Source organism: Lampetra fluviatilis, assembly GCF_964198595.1.
Source record: "Lampetra fluviatilis chromosome 45 unlocalized genomic scaffold, kcLamFluv1.1 SUPER_45_unloc_1, whole genome shotgun sequence".
NCBI lineage: Eukaryota > Metazoa > Chordata > Hyperoartia > Petromyzontiformes > Petromyzontidae > Lampetra > Lampetra fluviatilis.
In genome coordinates this window covers 48,297-67,765 of record NW_027620425.1, presented here as the reverse complement: position 1 = coordinate 67,765, position 19,469 = coordinate 48,297, and the positions used below count along the sequence as shown (strand labels likewise).

Sequence of the window (19,469 nt, the reverse complement as noted above, 5' to 3'; positions counted from 1 at the left end):
CTTATAATGTATGCAATTATGATCATTAGGCTTCGTTGTCTAGGGTTGTATTATCAATCGGGATAATACAATGATTCTCATAACAGATTTTTTACCCTTTTTTCTGGCAATAAAACTGACACCTTTATACGAGGAATCATGTTTACATTAACCACAATACCTGCAGTCAAAATGCAAACAAAAAACGCACTCTGATAATGTATGCACTGTCCTTGAAATTGATTGGTTCACACCAGATACAGCTTTTGTTAGAGCCCAGTCTCATATGGTGTTCGACCAGATGACCTCAAAAGGCGCACAACTCAAAGACAATGCATCATCAGAGTATTGAGGACACGGGGTAAGCATTTACATCATGAGACCTCCTTTGCCAGTAGCAAAATAATAGGTTTTTTGCCCTTTTTTCTGGCAACAAAACTGACTTTTTATAAGGTGTGGACCAATCAATTTCAAGGACAGTGCATACATTATCAGAGTGCGTTTTTTGTTTGCATTTTGACTGCAGGAATTGTGGTTAATGTAAACATGATTCCTTGTAAAAAGGTGTCAATTTTGTTGCCAGAAAAAAGGGTAAAAAAGCTATTATTATATTTTGCTACCGGCAAAGGAGGTCTCATAATGTACAATGATTCTCACTTTCACTTTTACTGATTATGTCTTAGTGTGTTTATGTCAGGTCTCAAAATTCAGATCTCTCCGCAGGATACAGTTCTTAGGAAGGCACCACTGAGACTCTTCTGTATTAAGCAACTTTAATATAAAAAAAACTCTAATATGCGAACTGCAGGAGATGTCCTCATTGATCCATACATTTAACCTTCAATGATTACGTTTGTTAAACTGGGCAACAGAACAATCGGCTAATTCCTCAGAGTAAAGCGAGCATACACAGCGATGGGAAAACGTCCTTAAAAATGAATGTGACAATATTCATACGAACAGCAATAAAGAAACATGTGCCTAAGGCAAAAGTAGACCTCAATGAATTCATTGGTAATGTCTTGGAACAATGGTGCGCGGCAGCTGTGCCTGCTTGTCTAACAAATGCTTATCAATTAAAGGCTTCTGTGATCAAAATAAATATTTTAACACAATAGTATCCCTGTGAGTCTAGATTCGTAAGATACATGTTTATAAATGTTTAGTTTCATCAATGAATTCATTGGTACAGTTATACAATTACAAAAATTATTACTGAAACACTTCTAAATGACCGTATCCACGTAACTCAATGGGCAGCAATGCTTGTCACGATCAGCTAATAGTTAACGCACCATCTTAGGATGGCCCTGACCGAAACACAAGAACTTTGGAGTAATCTTATGAGTCCCGATATGTGCATTATGTGTGTGTGGGTGTATTGTCTCCTTGCTGAACTCTTTGCGTTAAGCAGACGCCGAGGTGGGGCGTTCCTTGTACTGAAAATGCCTTGGTTGGCTGCTGGGCGATGAGTCGTGTGTGTGTTGGCGTGTCATACACACAATGCTCTCTCTATTGGCGGCAGCTGCAGGCCTCTCTGCTGCTTTATGAGCCGAGTCTGCACGACGCTCGTCCCTGACGGTGCCCGATTGCGATTGCAGCTCGTCCGCTAGTCGCTAGCGCCGACACTCTTTCTAGGTTGCACCGGTCACGCTCTCTCCCTTGCACCAGGCGCGGTTGGTCCTTGTAGACTTAACCTTTGCAGGAGTGTGCTCGGCTTCCGAGTCCCCACGCTCGTGGGTAGTCATTAGCCGCTACTGCTGCTGGTCCTACGCGATGCTTGCTTGGTCGATGCTTTCCTTTCTCCAGATTGATTGCTTCTCATTGCTCGTCACTCTTTCGCACTCTTTCTCTCTTGCTGCAGCTGCTGGTGGGAGCTGGCACTCAATGTAGAATACAACTTTTAGCGATACTTTGTCTTTCAGTGCCGAACTCACACTCGGTGACACATCGCTACTCTGCAAGCCTCGCCATCCACGGTCGATTGCGGGGCCCACTCCCGGAGCTTGCCGCAGCAAGACTCAATTACGTGTGCTGTATTCTTGCTTATCTCTGAAATTCTTCCATCTCGGCTCGCCTTCTCACAAAGGACCGGAATTTCTTTGATTTCGCTCTCAACCTGTGGGAGCAACTGTTTGTCCGGTGTACGTGTGTGTCTGTTGTAATTTATTGAAGTAATCTGTTAAGTCATATCAAGGCCTAGTTCCTGTCTCCTTCCTCAAGCCATCTGTGGAAACATACCTTTCAATTGCCCCTAAGTGTTTTCTAGTTTTTCAACTTTCTACAAAAAATAATCTGGGAAGGGGGGGGTTCTATTTGTCCGGTTGCGTCCCCCCCTCTTCCCTCATGGTTGGAGGTGTTACATTTTCTTGTCTCTCACAAAGAGGGGCGCCGTCTCTTGAAGTGTGACCTCCTGTTACCATGTTTTCCATTCACTCTTATGGGTTGTAAATATAGGCCTTTAACCAAAAATTAATATTAAGAATAATTCTGCCAATATATATTTTTTTATATAATAATCGATTGGGGTGAGCATAGGGCATGAAAGGGTGAGGCACACCCCACCTCTCTCACCCAGCTGCCTTGCCACATTAAAGGAACTGGAGGGAGGTCATAAAGAGCCATTAAATAATAAACTCCAGGGCAAAGGGAGGTTAATGACGATCTGGTATATCTCCAGATTGTCAAAGGACCATATGACACGACCTCCGTGGACGTTTTGGACAGTTCACAAAATATCTCCAGACTCACTGGTACGGACGCAGAGCACAGGGCAAACGGACATTACAACTGGCGTTTTCTTTAACGGTAAAAGTTCGAAACTTAGCGACAAGAATACATCGACATTATAAACTGCCAATACACTCTCAGTCTACATTAGTGGCTTTTATTATTACTTATATTACTCCTAGTGACACGGACGGAGAACAAAGCTTAATAAAACCCTCAGAATACCTGTGTTAACAACTATGATACATCACGAATCTTGGTAAATATAAACCAATAATCATGAAGTATTATACCTAGGGTAAGTCCAAATAGATACAAGGCAAAATAGGTCAAACACACACGATCGAGATAATATGTATTCCATAGGACCAGAGACTCCTAACCGCCTTTGTCTCCCAACAATTTGACACAACACATGGTAGCAATAAATACGTATGAAGGGAGGGTGCCTCCCCTTGAGATAGCAAACACCACGAAGGCAGAGAGGGTGGAACCGGGGGCAACCGGGGGCAACCAGGCGGCTGCGGCCACGGGAGGAGAACGAAACAGAGGGCATCGGTTTTTTTCTCTCACAAGCGACGCGCAGAGAGGGGAGAATTTCACATATAAGCAAGGACACAGATCATGCAACAGGGTCTTGCTGCGGCAAGCTCCGGGAGTGGGCCCCACAATCGACCAAGGATGGCGAGGCTTGCAGAGTAGCGATGTGGCACTGAGTACGAGTTTGGCGCTGACAGACAAAGCATCGCTAAAAGTTGTATTCTACATTGAGTGCCAGCTCCCACCAGCAGCTGCAGCAAGAGAGAGAAAGAGTGACGAGCAACGACAAGCAATCAACCTGGAGAAAAGGTGGAAAAGCGTCAAGCATCGACCAAGCGAGCATCGCACAGGACCAGCAGCAGCAGCTCACGACTACCCACGAGCGTGCGGACTCGGAAGTCGAGCACACTCCTCCAAAGGTCAAGTCTACATAAATTAGCATCATTTTAGAAAATTACATTTTTTTTCATTTTTTCTATTTTCATTAATTTTTCAAGACCAAATATATACAAGAGTTGAGAGAAAGAGAAACACGTAGGCTTTCCCGACCAATGTTATTCATAATCAACGTTTTTGGGTTTAGATCGCGTTATTTATAAATGTGTCGAAACATTATTTTCCACCCCTTATCTTAATATTTATCCCTTTTTGCGGTGTTGATTCTGTGACTCAAGGTATGTTTTGAAGTGTTTACAGTACTTCTGTCGTGGTTTGGAATTTCTTCATGGTGCTTGATATCTCAAGGGGAGGCGCCCTCCCTGCATGTGTAATTTATTGCTACCACGTGCTTCTGGAAGACAAAGGTGGTTGGGCGGCTCTGATTCTATGGAATGCATATCATCTTGGTCGTGTGTGATTGACCTGTTTTGCATTGTATTTCTTCTGGATGACCCTCGGTCTAATACTTCATAATTATTATTTGGTTTATGTTTAACCAAGATATGTGATCTACCTAGTTGTTACCACAGGTATTCCAAGGGTTTATCAAATTTTGTTCTCTGTGTCGCCAGAAATCCGTGCTTCTTATTCTAGATTTATATTTTGATATCCCGAGGTTGGAGACATAGCTAAGTTTTGACTTAAGCTTTCGTGATTTGCGGAACTCATGTACTTTTGTTCTTTCGGTAAAGTCACGTAGATAGAAACAATGTGAATAAGGATAAAATAAAATAAGTAATAATAAAAGCCACTAATCTAGACTGCAGTCTATAATGTCGATTTGTTCTTGTTAAAAAACGCCACTTGTAATGTCCGATTGTCCCTGCCCTGCGTCCGTGTTGTATGGCGGTCTTTGAAGCCCAGTAGAGATTTCCCCAGAATCTCATTAGCAGCCCCCTCACCTTGCAACGGGGTTTATTTTTTTACATTTTACAGCTTATCTCGAGCTGCCTTCTTGTGTGGCTTGTGAGAGGCGAGGTGGGAGGTGAGGGTGTGCCTCAGCCTTTTTCGTGCCCCATGCTACACCCCAATTGACTATTATAAAAAAAAATGGCCGAATTATTAAAATCAATTTAGGGAAAGTACGCGTCACGCGCAGAGGTCGGTGTGCGCGCACGCAGCGTACAGCGGGAGCAAATAAGGACACGGGGCGCCGATTGGCTGGGCGTCGTTGTTGTTGTTGTCGAGATGTGGGGCCGCGCTGTCTGAGGATGGTAGCAGGTGGCAGGGAGTAATTAAGGACGCAGGGCGCCGATTGGCCGAGAGGGTGTTGTTGTCGCGGAGTGGCGCCGCATTGTCGGGAAAAACATGCCAGGTGCCAGCGTGGGCTGGAGGCGAGTGGCGTCGCGGGGGATGCCCCAGATTCATTGGGGATTAATTGGCTCGGGGATAAAAAGAGGGGGTTTTGGAGGAGACAGGCGTTCGAGCCTGGGAGGAGACAGAGGATGGAAGAGTTGGAGCAGCAGAGCTAATAGCAGTGTAGGGTAGCAGTGGAGAAGTGTAGGGTAGCAGTGGAGCAGTGTAGGGTAGCAGTGGAGCAGTGTAGAGTAGCAGTGGAGAAGTGTAGGGTAGCAGTGGAGCAGTGTAGGGTAGCAGTGGAGAAGTGTAGGGTAGCAGTGGAGAAGTGTAGGGTAGCAGTGTAGGGTAGCGGTGGAGAAGTGTAGAGTAGCAGTGTAGAGTAGCAGTGGAGAAGTGTAGAGTAGCAGTGTAGGGTAGCAGTGGAGAAGTGTAGGGTAGCAGTGGAGAGGTGTAGGGTAGCAGTGGAGAAGTGTAGGGTAGCAGTGGAGAAGTGTAGGGTAGCAGTGAAGTGTAGGGTAGCAGTGAAGTGTAGGGTAGCAGTGAAGTGTAGGGTAGCAGTGGAACAGTGTAGAATAGCATAGCAGTGGAGCAGTGTAGGGTAGCAGTGGAGCAGTGTAGAGTAGCAGTGGAGAAGTTTAGGGTAGCAGTGGAGAAGTGTAGAGTAGCAGTGGAGAAGTGTAGGGTAGCAGTGGAGCAGTGTAGGGTAGCAGTGGAGAAGTGTAGGGTAGCAGTGGAGAAGTGTAGGGTAGCAGTGTAGGGTAGCGGTGGAGAAGTGTAGAGTAGCAGTGTAGAGTAGCAGTGGAGAAGTGTAGAGTAGCAGTGTAGGGTAGCAGTGGAGAAGTGTAGGGTAGCAGTGGAGAGGTGTAGGGTAGCAGTGGAGAAGTGTAGGGTAGCAGTGGAGAAGTGTAGGGTAGCAGTGAAGTGTAGGGTAGCAGTGGAACAGTGTAGAATAGCATAGCAGTGGAGCAGTGTAGGGTAGCAGTGGAGCAGTGTAGGGTAGCAGTGGAGAAGTGTAGAGTAGCAGTGGTGAAGTGTAGGGTAGCAGTGGAGAAGTGTAGGGTAGCAGTGAGACGAGGAAGCCAGTAGGAAGCGGCTGGAGTGTGGGAAGAGAAGCTGATGTAGTTACGACAGAGTGGGACGGTGGAGCTGATAAAGGAGCAGCCGAACTGTGGCGGAGAGAGTGGAGAGGAGAGGAGAGTCGACGGAGAAGTGATGGGGAGCGAGTGAGGCCCGCGGAACGCGGCGAGCGAGCGGAGAGCGCAGAGGAGAACCGTGGATCGGTGTTAGCTGGAGGAACGTTGATCGAAATATGCAAAATTAAGTGAAGAGGAAAGACAAGAAGCTGTCGTGTCGAGCACTACATATACACAACACTAGGGACACAAAGGCGGCCGGGCGTGGTGCCGTCCCACCCTTAATAGGTGCTCACTAACAGCACTTGCCCCCAGTCTGTTAAGGCTATACGGGGGATCTTTATATTTGTGTTAGCTGCTCACTAACAGCACTTGCCCCAACATTCTTTCCAGGCCATATGGGGGATCTTTGTCTTTGTGTGTTCGGAGCAAGTTTGAGTGGCGTGTAGTCGTGGGAGTTGAACGGGCGCCTGCTGCTACTGACAGTCGTTGACTGCGGTGGGACAGACGCTGATAGACACACAGACAAGACAGGCGGACAGACACAGATGAGAGGAACACAGAGACAGATACAGAGACGACAGACAGGCAAAGAGAGACACACGGAGGCGAACAGAGACACAGATGTTGAATCGAACACACTTAACTCGCTCCATTTAAAGAGATTCCTCGATCTTTGCCCATCCCCAGAAGTCCTAATTTCTATTCATTTCTTTGTGGTGTGTACTGGTAAGCAATGTGGGATATCGATGTACACAGATATGAAACAGATCAGTAGCCAAGACATCTTTCATACTCATTGGTTCTTTCGGTAAAGTCACGTAGGTACAAATAAATAAATCACGTTTCGATCGCAACACAAGCGTTCTTCCTCAGGCGAAAAAATCCAGACATTGTCGCGGCAGAAGAAACAGTCACGTGAGCTATGGCACGTGACATAGATAAGGTGCCCCCCCCCCCCACCGTTTGCCAGGGGGTGGCGGTGGCATCCACATTGTAAATGGGCGCCAGGGTGCTGGACGTGCCCGTGCCAGCCCGTGCCACCATCGCCCTGCGCGTCCTCACTCTCCACGGAAGTGCCACCCTCCCCGCCCCCCCTCCCCCCCCCCCGTGGGTCGCCCCGCTCAGCCGAGCATTGTTTTAATGCGGTGGGCTCACGTGAAATTGATTTCTGTAAGACGAAGGTACTGTGAAAACCCACTCGCTATACTCTTACAACACGTTCCTTCGGAGTGGGCAGGTAGAAACTTGGTTGGACGGCGCATTCGTGCGATCCGTGTCACACGGCGCAAGCTGCGTGGGGCGGCGCGTCACATGGTGCTGAGCCCTCCCGAAGCGCTCTATGAAATACAAATCGAGGGCGTGGCTATGCACGACAGACAAATAATCCCTGGTGGGCAGTGTGGAACTGTTGTTCCTACCTGTATAAGTGCACAATTTCATATATCTGCTGCACTTGCCGTCGTTTTCATGCAGGGGGCGCTGCACAAACGACGGAGGCACAGGGACAGACGTTCGATTACGTTGGAATCGATCACAGACGGCGGTCTTCTCGCACGGCCAGCTGTGTTGCCTTATCTCGATCCCGCAATCCCAAACGGGTGAAAGTCTGCATGGAACCGAACCCCCAGCAAGGCCATCTACTTAATGACGAGAGAAAATTCACACTAAATGTTTTTTTTTATGAAGTCTTTCAGATGTAAAATGATATAAGCTTTTAATTAAGAAATAAAATTATCTAATTCGAAACATAATACTATTCAAACTTCAAAACGGAGCATCGGGTGCTTGCGTGAATGCGTCGTTTGTGTGCAATTATTTTCGTGACTTTCCTGGCCCAAGGCGGTAAATGGTTGTTCGGAGGCGCCAAAGGCGGTCCGGCTTGCTTCAACCCATGGTTGTGAACATCCAGACGTTAATCGGCAAGGAGCATTTCTAGTCCTCGTTCGACAAAATCTACGTCAACAAATGATCATTCGTGTTGTAGAGAATGTACCTCCTACACGTAACTTTTGAGTGGTATGCCTTGTAACTGATGAATGATCCGAGTGTGCTCCCCATTTCAAAGACAATGAGTTGCTCCAGAGGCAGACGCTTCCTGGAAACACAAAAAATACAACAGGTCTCACCCGAGTTATCTGTACAGGTTACTTCCAAAACACACACTTTGTCCTAACATCACTTATTAAATATTTGACCCTTATAGACAAAAAAGTATTAATTCTAAATTGACAGGCATATGAACAAAATTGAATTACTGCACTGAAATATACTGCATCAGAATTTTCGATTTAAAGCTTTCATGACTGCAGGGATTCATCTTCTTGGTTCTTTCGGTAAAGTCACGTAGAAGGGAAGTAATAAAATAATAAAAATAAAACATAATAAAATGAAATAATTCTCACGACGTTTCGGCCACAACGCAAGCACCCGTCCTCAGGTGAAGAATGAGACACTACCAAGCTAGGAGCTTACATATAAGCTGGGTTGGGGGTGGAAGAAGAGCGCCTTAACAAAAAGAATGTGCATATCAAGAGGAATTTAGCATATTCATGGGAAATGCGCAGGGGGCGGGGGGGCTTCAAAGTCATACCATGCCCACGCACTATGGTGAGAATTATTTCATTTTATTATGTTTTATTTTTATTATTTTATTACTTCCCTTCTACGTGACTTTACCGAAAGAACCAAGAAGATATACTGCATCAGGTTACATCGTATTAACAAGCTATACTTTTTGGTTCTTTCGGTGAAGTCACGTAGATAGAAATCAAATAAATCCAGTTTCGAACACGACACAAGCGTCCATCATCAGACAATCGTGTTGTCTACAAGGTTCCAATCAGATGTGGACGCTTCATCTGTTAATGTCAAGAGTGAGTAAAAGCGATCGGTATTACCTTGTTGTCGCGGCATCTCTTTAGAAAGGTGAGAGACTCGATCATGTGAGCCTTCTTGTCTCAGTCTGTTAAAAGCTCTAACAGATGTGTGGAAACGCTCCCCGTAGAGGCAGTTCAATCTTGATTTGAAGCTTTCGTTACTGCAGGAATCCACTCCTAATTTACGAAGCTATTTAAAAAACCATACGCACCGTCTGCTTAACAGTGTATGTACAACATATTATTGCGTCATTCAAAACGAGTAGGCCATTGCATGCTGGCGTCTGGGTCAAAATGTAGCAAATTCTAAACAATACCTACAAACTCCACAACTGACATGACACATCAACCATCGCCCCCTACTGACAGGCTCTTGTCCACATGCAGGCCGATGCAGGGCCACCACCTTGTGCCACACAGGGGCAGCTGCTACTTGGGGATTCTCTTCGAGTGTTCGAGATGAGATACAAAACTCCGAATTGCCGAGGCGATTAAGCAAGCACCATATAAATGCAATTATGATAACATAGTGAATGCTTGGGAGCTTTTTGGCTCTCGCTTCTGGTTAGAGATCTAACCAACCCACAGGTCCACAAAGACTGGCTGCTCTTACTCTGCAGGTTGAACCTATGAATTGAGTGTTCAACTTCACATTCTTGTCATTAAAGGCCTGTGACAAAGGTGCATCTATTGGAGCGACATCGTCTCAAGCTTACGCATCTACCGGGTCTCCATTTGACTTTGTCTTGTCTCGGAGGAAGTCCACCCACACCTCCACTTCCACAAACTGCTGGGAGTTGCCTTGCTCTGCCTCACACTCAGAATTCTCCTCCTGCTTCACGTTGCCTTCATTGATGTGAAGGTCCCATTTTGGAGTTGAATCCTCATCTTCACATTTTACCATCACTTCTTCGCGCTTCACCATCACTTCTTCACATTTCACCGTCACCTCTTCATATTCCACCTCGATACCTTTACAAGTGTCCAAGCTGGGATATTCTTCCGGTTCTTGTTTGATGAGGGATGGGCTCATTGCGGCACTTTGAGTTTCACAAGCTGTTTTCAGACTCCACTCCTTATGGATCTTCTGATGCTTGTGTGTTTTCTGGTGGACATGAAAATTTGATGAAAGTGTAAACGCCTTCCCGCACGGAGTGCATTTGAAGGGTTTCTCTCCCGTGTGTGTTCTATGGTGTGCTACAAGAGGAGATGAATGTGCAAACGCCTTCCCACACACACTGCACTTGAAGGGTTTCTCTCCCGTGTGTGTTCTCTGGTGTGCTGCAAAAGGAGATGCATGTGCAAACGCCTTCCCACACACACTGCACATGAAGGGTTTCTCTCCCGTGTGCGTTCTCTGATGTGCTATAAGAGAAGATGAATGTGCAAACGCCTTCCCACATACACTGCACATAAAGGGTTTCTCTCCCGTGTGTGTTCTCTGGTGGGCTACAAGATGAGATGAATGTGCAAACGCCTTCACACACACACTGCACTTGAAGGGTTTCTCTCCCGTGTGTGTTCTCTGGTGTATTACAAGAGTAGATGAATGTGCAAATGGCTTCCCACACACACTGCACTCGAAGGGTTTCTCTCCTGTGTGAGTTCTCTGGTGTATTAAAAGATTGTATGAATCTGAAAACGCCTTATCGCACAGAGTGCATTTGAAGGGTTTCTCTCCCGTGTGTGTTCTCTGGTGTTTTTTAAGAACAGTTGACTTTGAAAATGCCTTCCCACACACACTGCACTCGAAGGGTTTCTCTCCCATGTGTGTTCTCTGGTGGGCCTGAAGGACTGATGGCCATGCAAATGCCTTGTCACACACAGTGCACTTGAAAGGTTTCTCTCCTGTGTGTGTTCTCTGGTGGGCCTGAAGAGCGGATGGCAATGCAAATGCCTTGTCACACACAGTGCACTTGAAAGGTTTCTCTCCTGTGTGTTTTCTCTGGTGGGCCTGAAGAGCTGATGGCCATGCAAATGCCTTGTCACACACAGTGCACTTGAAAGGTTTCTCTCCTGTGTGAGTTTTCTGGTGCTGTGTCAAGTTCCCAGGATGATCCGTGCTGTTTGCACGCTGGTCCCAATGTTGCCCTTTTGCACCGAGCTGCGCCAAGTGCATTTGCTCCATCAGATCAATTCTGCAGAGGAAGCAACAGCTGCAGACAGAAACAAATGATATCCACACCATCGACACGTCAGTATCGAGGCACAGAGGAATGCATATATAGTCACACGTAACTTACATGTCTATACTTGTTAACATATTTATGATGTAATGAAAAAGTTTCCTAAATTCATCACACGGGCTATGATTGCACACAATGAGAGGGCAAATGGTCATCAACATGCCTGGAAGCCCTAGTATCTTCAAAATGAATGTTAACCCAAAACTCCGAGCACACAATTTCAGCTGTCCGGCTTCAAAAGGAATATTTATGAAAGCTAAATTCAGCTGAAATAGCAAAGGGCATTGAACATAATACTATTTGTGTTATGCAGAAATGCATAAATTAATGTTCAATCGCAACTTCGAGGTGTGAAGCCAGGCTCAGATGTCCTTGACTGCTGGGATGAACAGTTCCGACTTCAGCTGCGTGTGTGCTGTGGTAAACTTCCTGACTCCATTCTTACAAAGAGTTCCAGAGGAAAACAAAAATAAACTACTGGTTAGATTTCTAGATTTGACGCTTTCGTGACTGCAAGGAATCATCTTCTTAGGTTTTTTCGGTAAAGTCTTTACCGAAAAAACCTAAGAAGATGGTTAGATTTCACCTCCGTGCTCAATAGAGTTGATAGACTTTACTGCAAATACAAACTTTACACTGTCACAAACTCAAGAGGTGGAGCCAGGATTTTCAGGTAGGGGGGGGCAACCCCTCCAGCAAAGAAAAATGAAAGGAGTTGTTAATAAGTAGGGAGTTGTTAGTAAGGTGTTGTTAGCAAGGACTTGTCCCTTGCTTTTATTCCACGCGTGTGATTGGCATCGCGCTCGCTGACGGTGTTTGCCTTCAGGGAAGTCGTGTACTGTATACGCAACTGCGCACAATTCTGTGAGTCGCTTGTAACGGCCGTTACTTATTGTCAATTATGGACTCGGACTGTTGTCCTATCATCTCAGAGTCCCTGGCACGTAATAATATGCCACACGGTGGCAGTGGGGGTCGCGACTATTTTCAGCTCGCCACGCCATTCCCTTCCCGAGTTGCCAAAATCGACATTACATAAAAGTGGGTTAAGGTTAAATTTCCTTCAATGAAAAACATCCGATTTAGTTAAATTCATTTGTTTCGGCTTTTTTTCTTTCGATTTAAAGCTTTCGTGACTGCAGGGATTCATCTTCTTGGTTCTTTCGGTAAAGTCACGTAGAAGGGAAGTAATAAAATAATAAAAATAAAACATAATAAAACAATTCTCACGACGTTTCGGCCACAACGCAAGCAGCCGTCCTCAGGCGAAGAATGAAGCACCTCCAAGCTTGGAGCGTATATTTAAGCTGGGTTAGAGGGGGGGAGGTGGGAAGAAGAGCGCCTAAACAAAATAATTTGCATATCAAGAGGAATTCAGCATATGGAAAATGCGTAGGAGGTGGGCGGGGGGGGGTTCCAAATCAATACTATGCCCGTGCATTATGCAGGATTAGCAGCATCAAAGGGGGGGGGGGGAGGGGGGTAGCATTAACAAAGGAAAGGAATGTTAATAGTATGTAGCTGCAGTTACTAAACAACCTAGTAAAAAAAAACTAAAGTAAAAACTGCATAACAAACTAAAGTATAAACTACATAGCATCATCAGTATACTTACTATACTCTACAATCAGCTGAGTTACTAACAGTAAGTAATACATAAAAAATTCTACGTTGTAAAAAATTATATAATATGCTTCCATCTAAACTTTATTCTCTTACATCACACGCGTCTATACCGTACTATATACTGCCATAGGCAAATCCAACATTAAATTACATACTGTATTGCTATAAACCATTTTAATATAACACTATGTATTTTTCTACCCACCCTAATGTGTATCGAAATGGTTTATTACGTCCTTCCAGTGATTGCTAAGCCAGAATCCATCTTCTCGGTTAAAATTGTCTCTGTGTTTGTATATGTGGATCGCCTCATGAACGAATCTCTCATGATAGCCAGATGGCTTGCTGTTGTTGTATTCTATTTTGTCTATGATGACAGTGGCATTAGACAAAATAGAATACAACAACAAAATTCAAGAACTACTCAACGATGGCAGCTATACAAAAATAAAAAGAGACCCCACCAACAGCCTCGTCTCCAAAACCAACAACATAATTTCTGCTTCAACCGCATTAATTGACAAGACCAAACAGTTCTCGTTGAAACCTTCTGCAGCCAGGCCACCAAGATTGTATGGCTTGCCAAAGATACATAAAGAAGATACACCTCTTCGTCCCATTGTCTCTACTATCAACTCCCCCACTTACAAACTGGCTCGTTTTTTGTCCGAAATCCTACGGCCTTTCACTGGAAAAACCACCTGCAGTACTAAACTCTACTGACCTGGTATCGACAATCAAGGGGATTGCCCTGTCCCCAGACGACCTGCTTGTCAGTTTTGATGTGGTTTCCTTGTTCACCAAGGTGCCTGTGCCTGACACCATCGCAATCATTGAAGACTTGGTTCATCAAGGACTGAATGCTGGGGTACCCCCCTGGTGAGACACTGCTTAACCAATACATACTTCACCTGGAATGGAACCTTCTACAAGCAAATTGAGGGCACCCCAATGGGCTCCCCCCTATCTCCGGTTGTAGCCAACATCTTCATGGAGAAATTTGAGACGGACGCCATCCAGACTGCCACTCTACGCCCGACCTTATGGAAGAGGTACGTAGACGACACTTTTGTCATCTGGCCACATGGCCGGCCTGCTCTAGACCAATTTCTCGACCACATCAATTCCATACACCCAGCCATCAGATTCACCATGGAAGTCGAAAATGATGGCAAGCTACCCTTTTTGGATGTCCTAATCAAAAGGAGACCTGATGGTTCAATGAGCCACTCTGTCTACAGGAAAGCCACCCACACGGATGCTTATCTAAAACCGGATTCCCACCACCATCCATCCCAGAAGAATTCCCTCATCAAGACTCTATATCATAGAGCCCAATGCATCTCCGACCATGAACACATTTCCAGTGAACTCAAACACGTACGCCAAGCTCTTAAGGCTAATGGTTACTCGGACTACACAATCCGCAAAGCCATCACTCCAACCATCAAGAAGGATCCTGTTGAGGAGCCTTTCAAGACCATCACCTTACCCTACATTGCTGGGGTCACAAAAAAGATCTCCAAAATCCTGATTAAACACAAGATCCAGGTCCGATTCAACACAGTACATAAAATCCGTGATCTGGTACCGTCTGTAAAAGATGTGGTTCCAGACATACAGTACCCTGGTGTCTACAAACTAAGTTGCCTCTGTGGTAGCAGTTACATTGGGGAAACCAAACGACATGTCTCAGACCGCATCCGTGAACATAAAGCTGACCTGAAACACGGTAGGACAAACACCTCAGCCGTGGCAGATCACTGTTACAACTCAGTGGGCTCACATGACATTGACTTCTCCAAGACAGAGGTTCTCTGCAAGCCATCTGGCTATCATGAGAGATTCGTTCATGAGGCGATCCACATATACAAACACAGAGACAATTTTAACCGAGAAGATGGATTCTGGCTTAGCAATCACTGGAAGGACGTAATAAACCATTTCGATACACATTAGGGTGGGTAGAAAAATACATAGTGTTATATTAAAATGTATAAGGTATAGGGTGGTTTATAGCAATACAGTATGTAATTTAATGTTGGATTTGCCTATGGCAGTATATAGTACGGTATAGACGCGTGTGATGTAAGAGAATAAAGTTTAGATGGAAGCATATTATATAATTTTTTACAACGTAGAATTTTTTATGTATTACTTACTGTTAGTAACTCAGCTGATTGTAGAGTATAGTAAGTATACTGATGATGCTATGTAGTTTATACTTTAGTTTGTTATGCAGTTTTTACTTTAGTTTTTTTTTTTACTAGGTTGTTTAGTAACTGCAGCTACATACTATTAACATTCCTTTCCTTTGTTAATGCTACCCCCCTCCCCCCCCCCTTTGATGCAGCTAATCCTGCATAATGCACGGGCATAGTATTGATTTGGAACCCCCCCCCCCCCGCCCACCTCCTACACATTTTCCATATGCTGAATTCCTCTTGATATGCAAATTATTTTGTTTAGGCGCTCTTCTTCCCACCTCCCCCCCTCTAACCCAGCTTAAATATACGCTCCAAGCTTGGAGGTGCTTCATTCTTCGCCTGAGGACGGCTGCTTGCGTTGTGGCCGAAACGTCGTGAGAATTGTTTTATTATGTTTTATTTTTATTATTTTATTACTTCCCTTCTACGTGACTTTACCGAAAGAACCAATAAGATTTTTTTTCTTTCTTGCATCAAATTTATCAGGGTTTTTCAGTGAAATAAGGGAATATGAAATGCATCCAAGACAAGAATACGAGTCCCGGGCGAAATGAGGGATTTCGATAGGATCGTTGGGGGGACACGTGCCACCCCACCCCCACTGTCACGCACTGGCATGGTTCACAGGTGGTGGTGTGTCCAGACCCACGCCTGGCCACCTTCACCTGCTCACTATTAATGCTTCCTCACTCCATCACGGAATTCATTGAGGATCAATCAACACAGCCCTGGCAATGTTGATTTGGAGTTTGCGTGTCTCTCTCTCCCCCCGTGGTCGCGTGAATTTCCCTCCGGATCCCCGGTTTCCCCTCCACAAGTACAGTGAGAGAAAAAATTAACCCGTAAAAACAAAGTTTTTCACTATAAATCCTTTATATGCGTGGCATCGGGGCGGCTAGAGTCCTCTCGTCCTCTGGCTTGAGATGGCTGCCACCTATGGGTCAGATGATTGTGCCAGCATTAACCATTTGGTAAATAAATATTTAAAAAAAATTCCCTAAACAGTGTAAAATTTTGGGAAAAAAATTTCACGAAAATTCATTGTCACGCACAACGAGTCTGTGCAAAATGTCAGCTCGATTGGATCACGGGAAGTGGGTTAAAAAACGACCGAAAGATTTGCACGATCCTAAGCAAGCAAGCAAGCGAACTTAATATAAAGGATTTAAAAAGTATTTGATCCCCTGCTGATTTTGTACGTTTGCCCACTGACAAAGAAATTATCAGTCTATAATTTTAATGGTAGGTTTATTTGAACAGTGAGAGACAGAGTAACAACAAAAATCCAGAAAAACGCATGTCAAAAATGTTGTAAATTGATTTGCATTTTAATTAGGGAAATACGTATTTGACCCCTCTGCAAAACATGACTTAGTACTTGGTGGCAAAACCCTTGTTGGCAATCACAGCGGTCAGACGTTTCTTGTAGTTGGCCACCAGGTTTGCACACATCTCAGGAGGGATTTTGTCCCACTCCTCTTTGCAGATCTTCTCCAAGTCATTAAGGTTTCGAGGCTGACGTTTGGCAACTCGAACCTTCAGCTCCCTCCACGGATTTTCTATGGGATTAAGGTCTGGAGACTGGCTAGGCCACTCCAGGACCTTAATGTGCTTCTTCTTGAGCCACTCCTTTGTTGCCTTGGCCGTGTGTTTTGGGTCATTGTCATGCTGGAATACCCATCCACGACCCATTTTCAATGCCCTGGCTGAGGGAAGGAGGTTCTCACCCAAGATTTGACGGCACATGGCCCCGTCCATCGTCCCTTTGATGCGGTGAAGTTGTCCTGTCCCCTTAGCAGAAAAACACCCCCAAAGCATAATGTTTCCACCTCCATGTTTGACGGTGGGAATGGTGTTCTTGGGGTCATAGGCAGCATACCTCCTCCTTCAAACACGGCGAGTTGAGTTGATGCCAAAGAGCTCAATTTTGGTCTCATCTGACCACAACCCGTTCACCCAGTTGTCCTCTGAATCATTGAGATGTTCATTGGCAAACTTCAGACGGGCATGTATATGTGCTTTCTTGAGCAGGGGGACCTTGCGGGTGCTGCAGGATTTCAGTCCTTCACGGCGTAGTGTGTTACCAACTGTTTTCTTGGTGACCATGGTCCCAGCTGCCTTGAAATCATTGACAAGATCCTCCCGTGTAGTTCTGGGCTGATTCCTCACCGTTCTCATGATCGTTGCAACTCCACGAGGTGAGATCTTGCATGGAGCCCCAGGCCGAGGGAGATTGACAGTTCTTTTGTGTTTCTTCCATTTGCAAATAATCGCACCAACTGTTGTCACCTTATTGCCAAGCTGCTAGGCGATGGTCTTTTAGCCCATTCCAGCCTTGTGTAGGTTTACAATCTTGTCCCTGACATCCTTGGAGAGCTCTTTGGTCTTGGCCATGGTGGAGAGTTTGGAATCTGATTGATTGCTTCTGTGAACAGGTGTCTTTTATACAGGTAACAAGCTGAGATTAGGAGCACTCCCTTTAGGAGTGTGCTCCTAATATCAGTTCGTTACCTGTATAAAAGACACCTGGGAGCCAGAAATATTTCTGATTGAGAGAAGGACAAATAATTATTTCCCTCATTAAAATGCAAATCATTTGATAACATTTTTGACATGCGTTTTTCTGGATTTTGTTGTTGTTATTCTGTCTCTCACTGTTCAAATAAACCTACCATTAAAATTATAGACTGATCATTTCGTTGTCGGTGGACAAACGTACAAAATCAGCAGGGGATCAAATACTTTTTCCCTTCACTGTAGAGAGTGAACACCGCCACGCTGTTGACAAAGCCTCACCTTGTTGTTGTTGTTGGCAGGTCGCGTCTGAAGACAAGAGCGGTATAGCAGCTCAAGCGGGATTGGCCTGGTATAAAAATAAAATAACTGTGAATATTTAAAATAAAACAAAGTTACAAAGTGGCAAGCCGTGTTAAGACAAATTAAACTTAAGCGAGAGAATTGAAACAAACGCGATCAGGCGAGGGCAGGAGGCAAGGCCCTGTGTGGCTAGGCCCCGCGTTGTAAGATCCAACCTGGACATCGCTTCCATGCTCGCTGCTACTCAATTGACACCCCTACGAGAGAGCGAGGCTCTACCTTGGTAAACAACGACAACAACAACCACCACAACCGCCACCAACACCACCAACAGCACCGCAACAACCACGATGAGAATTTCTCACCTCGGATTTCAGTGCACGGGCGGAGCGGCAGCTTCCTGTTACGTCGTGACGTCACGCGGCAGCAGGTGACATGACGTCACTTGCGGGGTACGATAACGCTCCCATCCCACAATGAGCGGCTCCGTACGTGAATATATTATGTTAATGATGGCGGCCCACATGTCAGTGTTTTTGTTTTATTTGGTATAGAGCCCTGTGAGCCATTCGGCTCTTGAATCGGGTGCAACCGCAACAAACAAGACAACATCTTGAAGTGACAATGCGCAAACAGAAAAATCCAGGATAAAACTGTAAAGTCTCCCAGAAAAACAGCACCGTACACACAACGCTGTGCAAAAATCCCGTGGGTGCAGAACCTGTCAGAATAAACTCGCGACGGCTTTCACAAATGTATTATGTTAATGAGCCACCAGTCACCGGGCGGAGGTGACGTCACGCTCAAGAGAGCGGTGGTCGGGTGAATATATTGGTGACATGACGTCACTAGCGGGGTACACATCCCCTGGCGTTTGACGCCGATGAGGTCACGCTGAGCGGTGACGTCAGAGAGCGGGGTCAGAGTTCAAGTTTGTTGACAGAAGGGGAGCGGCAGTGTCGTGATGAGCGCTGCGCTCCGCACCGACCAGCCGAGTTCCATTCCCGCTCGTGGCCAACACCGCCAGTGACGACTTTCTGAACCGGTCCTGAGCCTCCCCTACGTCAACTCAGCCTCAAACGAGTACCCGGTGCGGTGTGTAAACATCGCCACTGGGGAGACAAAGGTGGCCGGGCGTGGTGCTGGCCACCCACCCCCTCGTGTGCCGTCTCACCCTTAATAGGTGCTTGCTAACAGCACTTGCCCCAACATGTGCAGGCTACACGGGGGATCTTTGTCTTTGTGTGTTGGGAGCAAGTTTGAGTGGCGTGCAGTCGTGGGAGTTGAACGGGCGCCTGCTGCTGACAGTCGTTGACTCCGGTGGGACAGACGCTGATAGACACACACACAGACAAGACAGGCGGACAGACAGACAAGAGTAACAGAGAGAGACAGAGACGACATAGACACAGACAGAGAGACACACATGCGACCAGAGACACAGACGGACAGAGACATGTTGAATCGAACTCACTTCACTCGTTCCATTAAGATTCCTCGATCTTTGCCCATCCCCGGAAGTCGTTCTAGTTTCTATTTATTTCATTGTGTGTGGCGTGTACGTGTAAGCAATGTGGGATATCGATGTACACGGATATGAACAAGTTCAGTGGACAAGTAAAAATAATCGTGACG

At 45.7% G+C, this 19,469-nt stretch overlaps 1 protein-coding gene across 6 annotated transcripts; it reads right to left on the bottom strand.

Moving 5' to 3' along the window:
• Positions 1 to 735: 735 nt before the first annotated feature.
• Positions 736 to 18,271, bottom strand: LOC144953774 (uncharacterized). 6 transcript variants are annotated; one of them, XR_013640902.1, is made up of 5 exons: positions 18,200 to 18,265; positions 17,814 to 17,880; positions 9,020 to 11,154; positions 7,541 to 8,217; positions 736 to 3,500 (listed from the first exon to the last, which is right to left on the bottom strand). XR_013640902.1 is itself a non-coding variant. In XM_078884412.1 (3 exons), the coding sequence occupies exon 3, from the start codon at positions 11,124 to 11,126 to the stop codon at positions 9,711 to 9,713; it is 1,416 nt and encodes a 471-aa protein (XP_078740538.1). In that variant the 5' UTR covers positions 11,127 to 11,154; positions 17,814 to 17,880; positions 18,200 to 18,265; the 3' UTR covers positions 7,231 to 9,710. The 6 variants fall into 6 exon arrangements, 1 of the variants encoding a protein (XP_078740538.1); XR_013640898.1 differs by lacking the exon at positions 736 to 3,500 and having other exon boundaries at positions 7,231 to 8,217; XR_013640900.1 differs by lacking the exon at positions 736 to 3,500 and having other exon boundaries at positions 7,231 to 8,217; positions 9,020 to 11,156; positions 17,819 to 17,880; positions 18,200 to 18,242.
• Between the last annotated feature and the right edge of the window lie 1,198 nt (positions 18,272 to 19,469).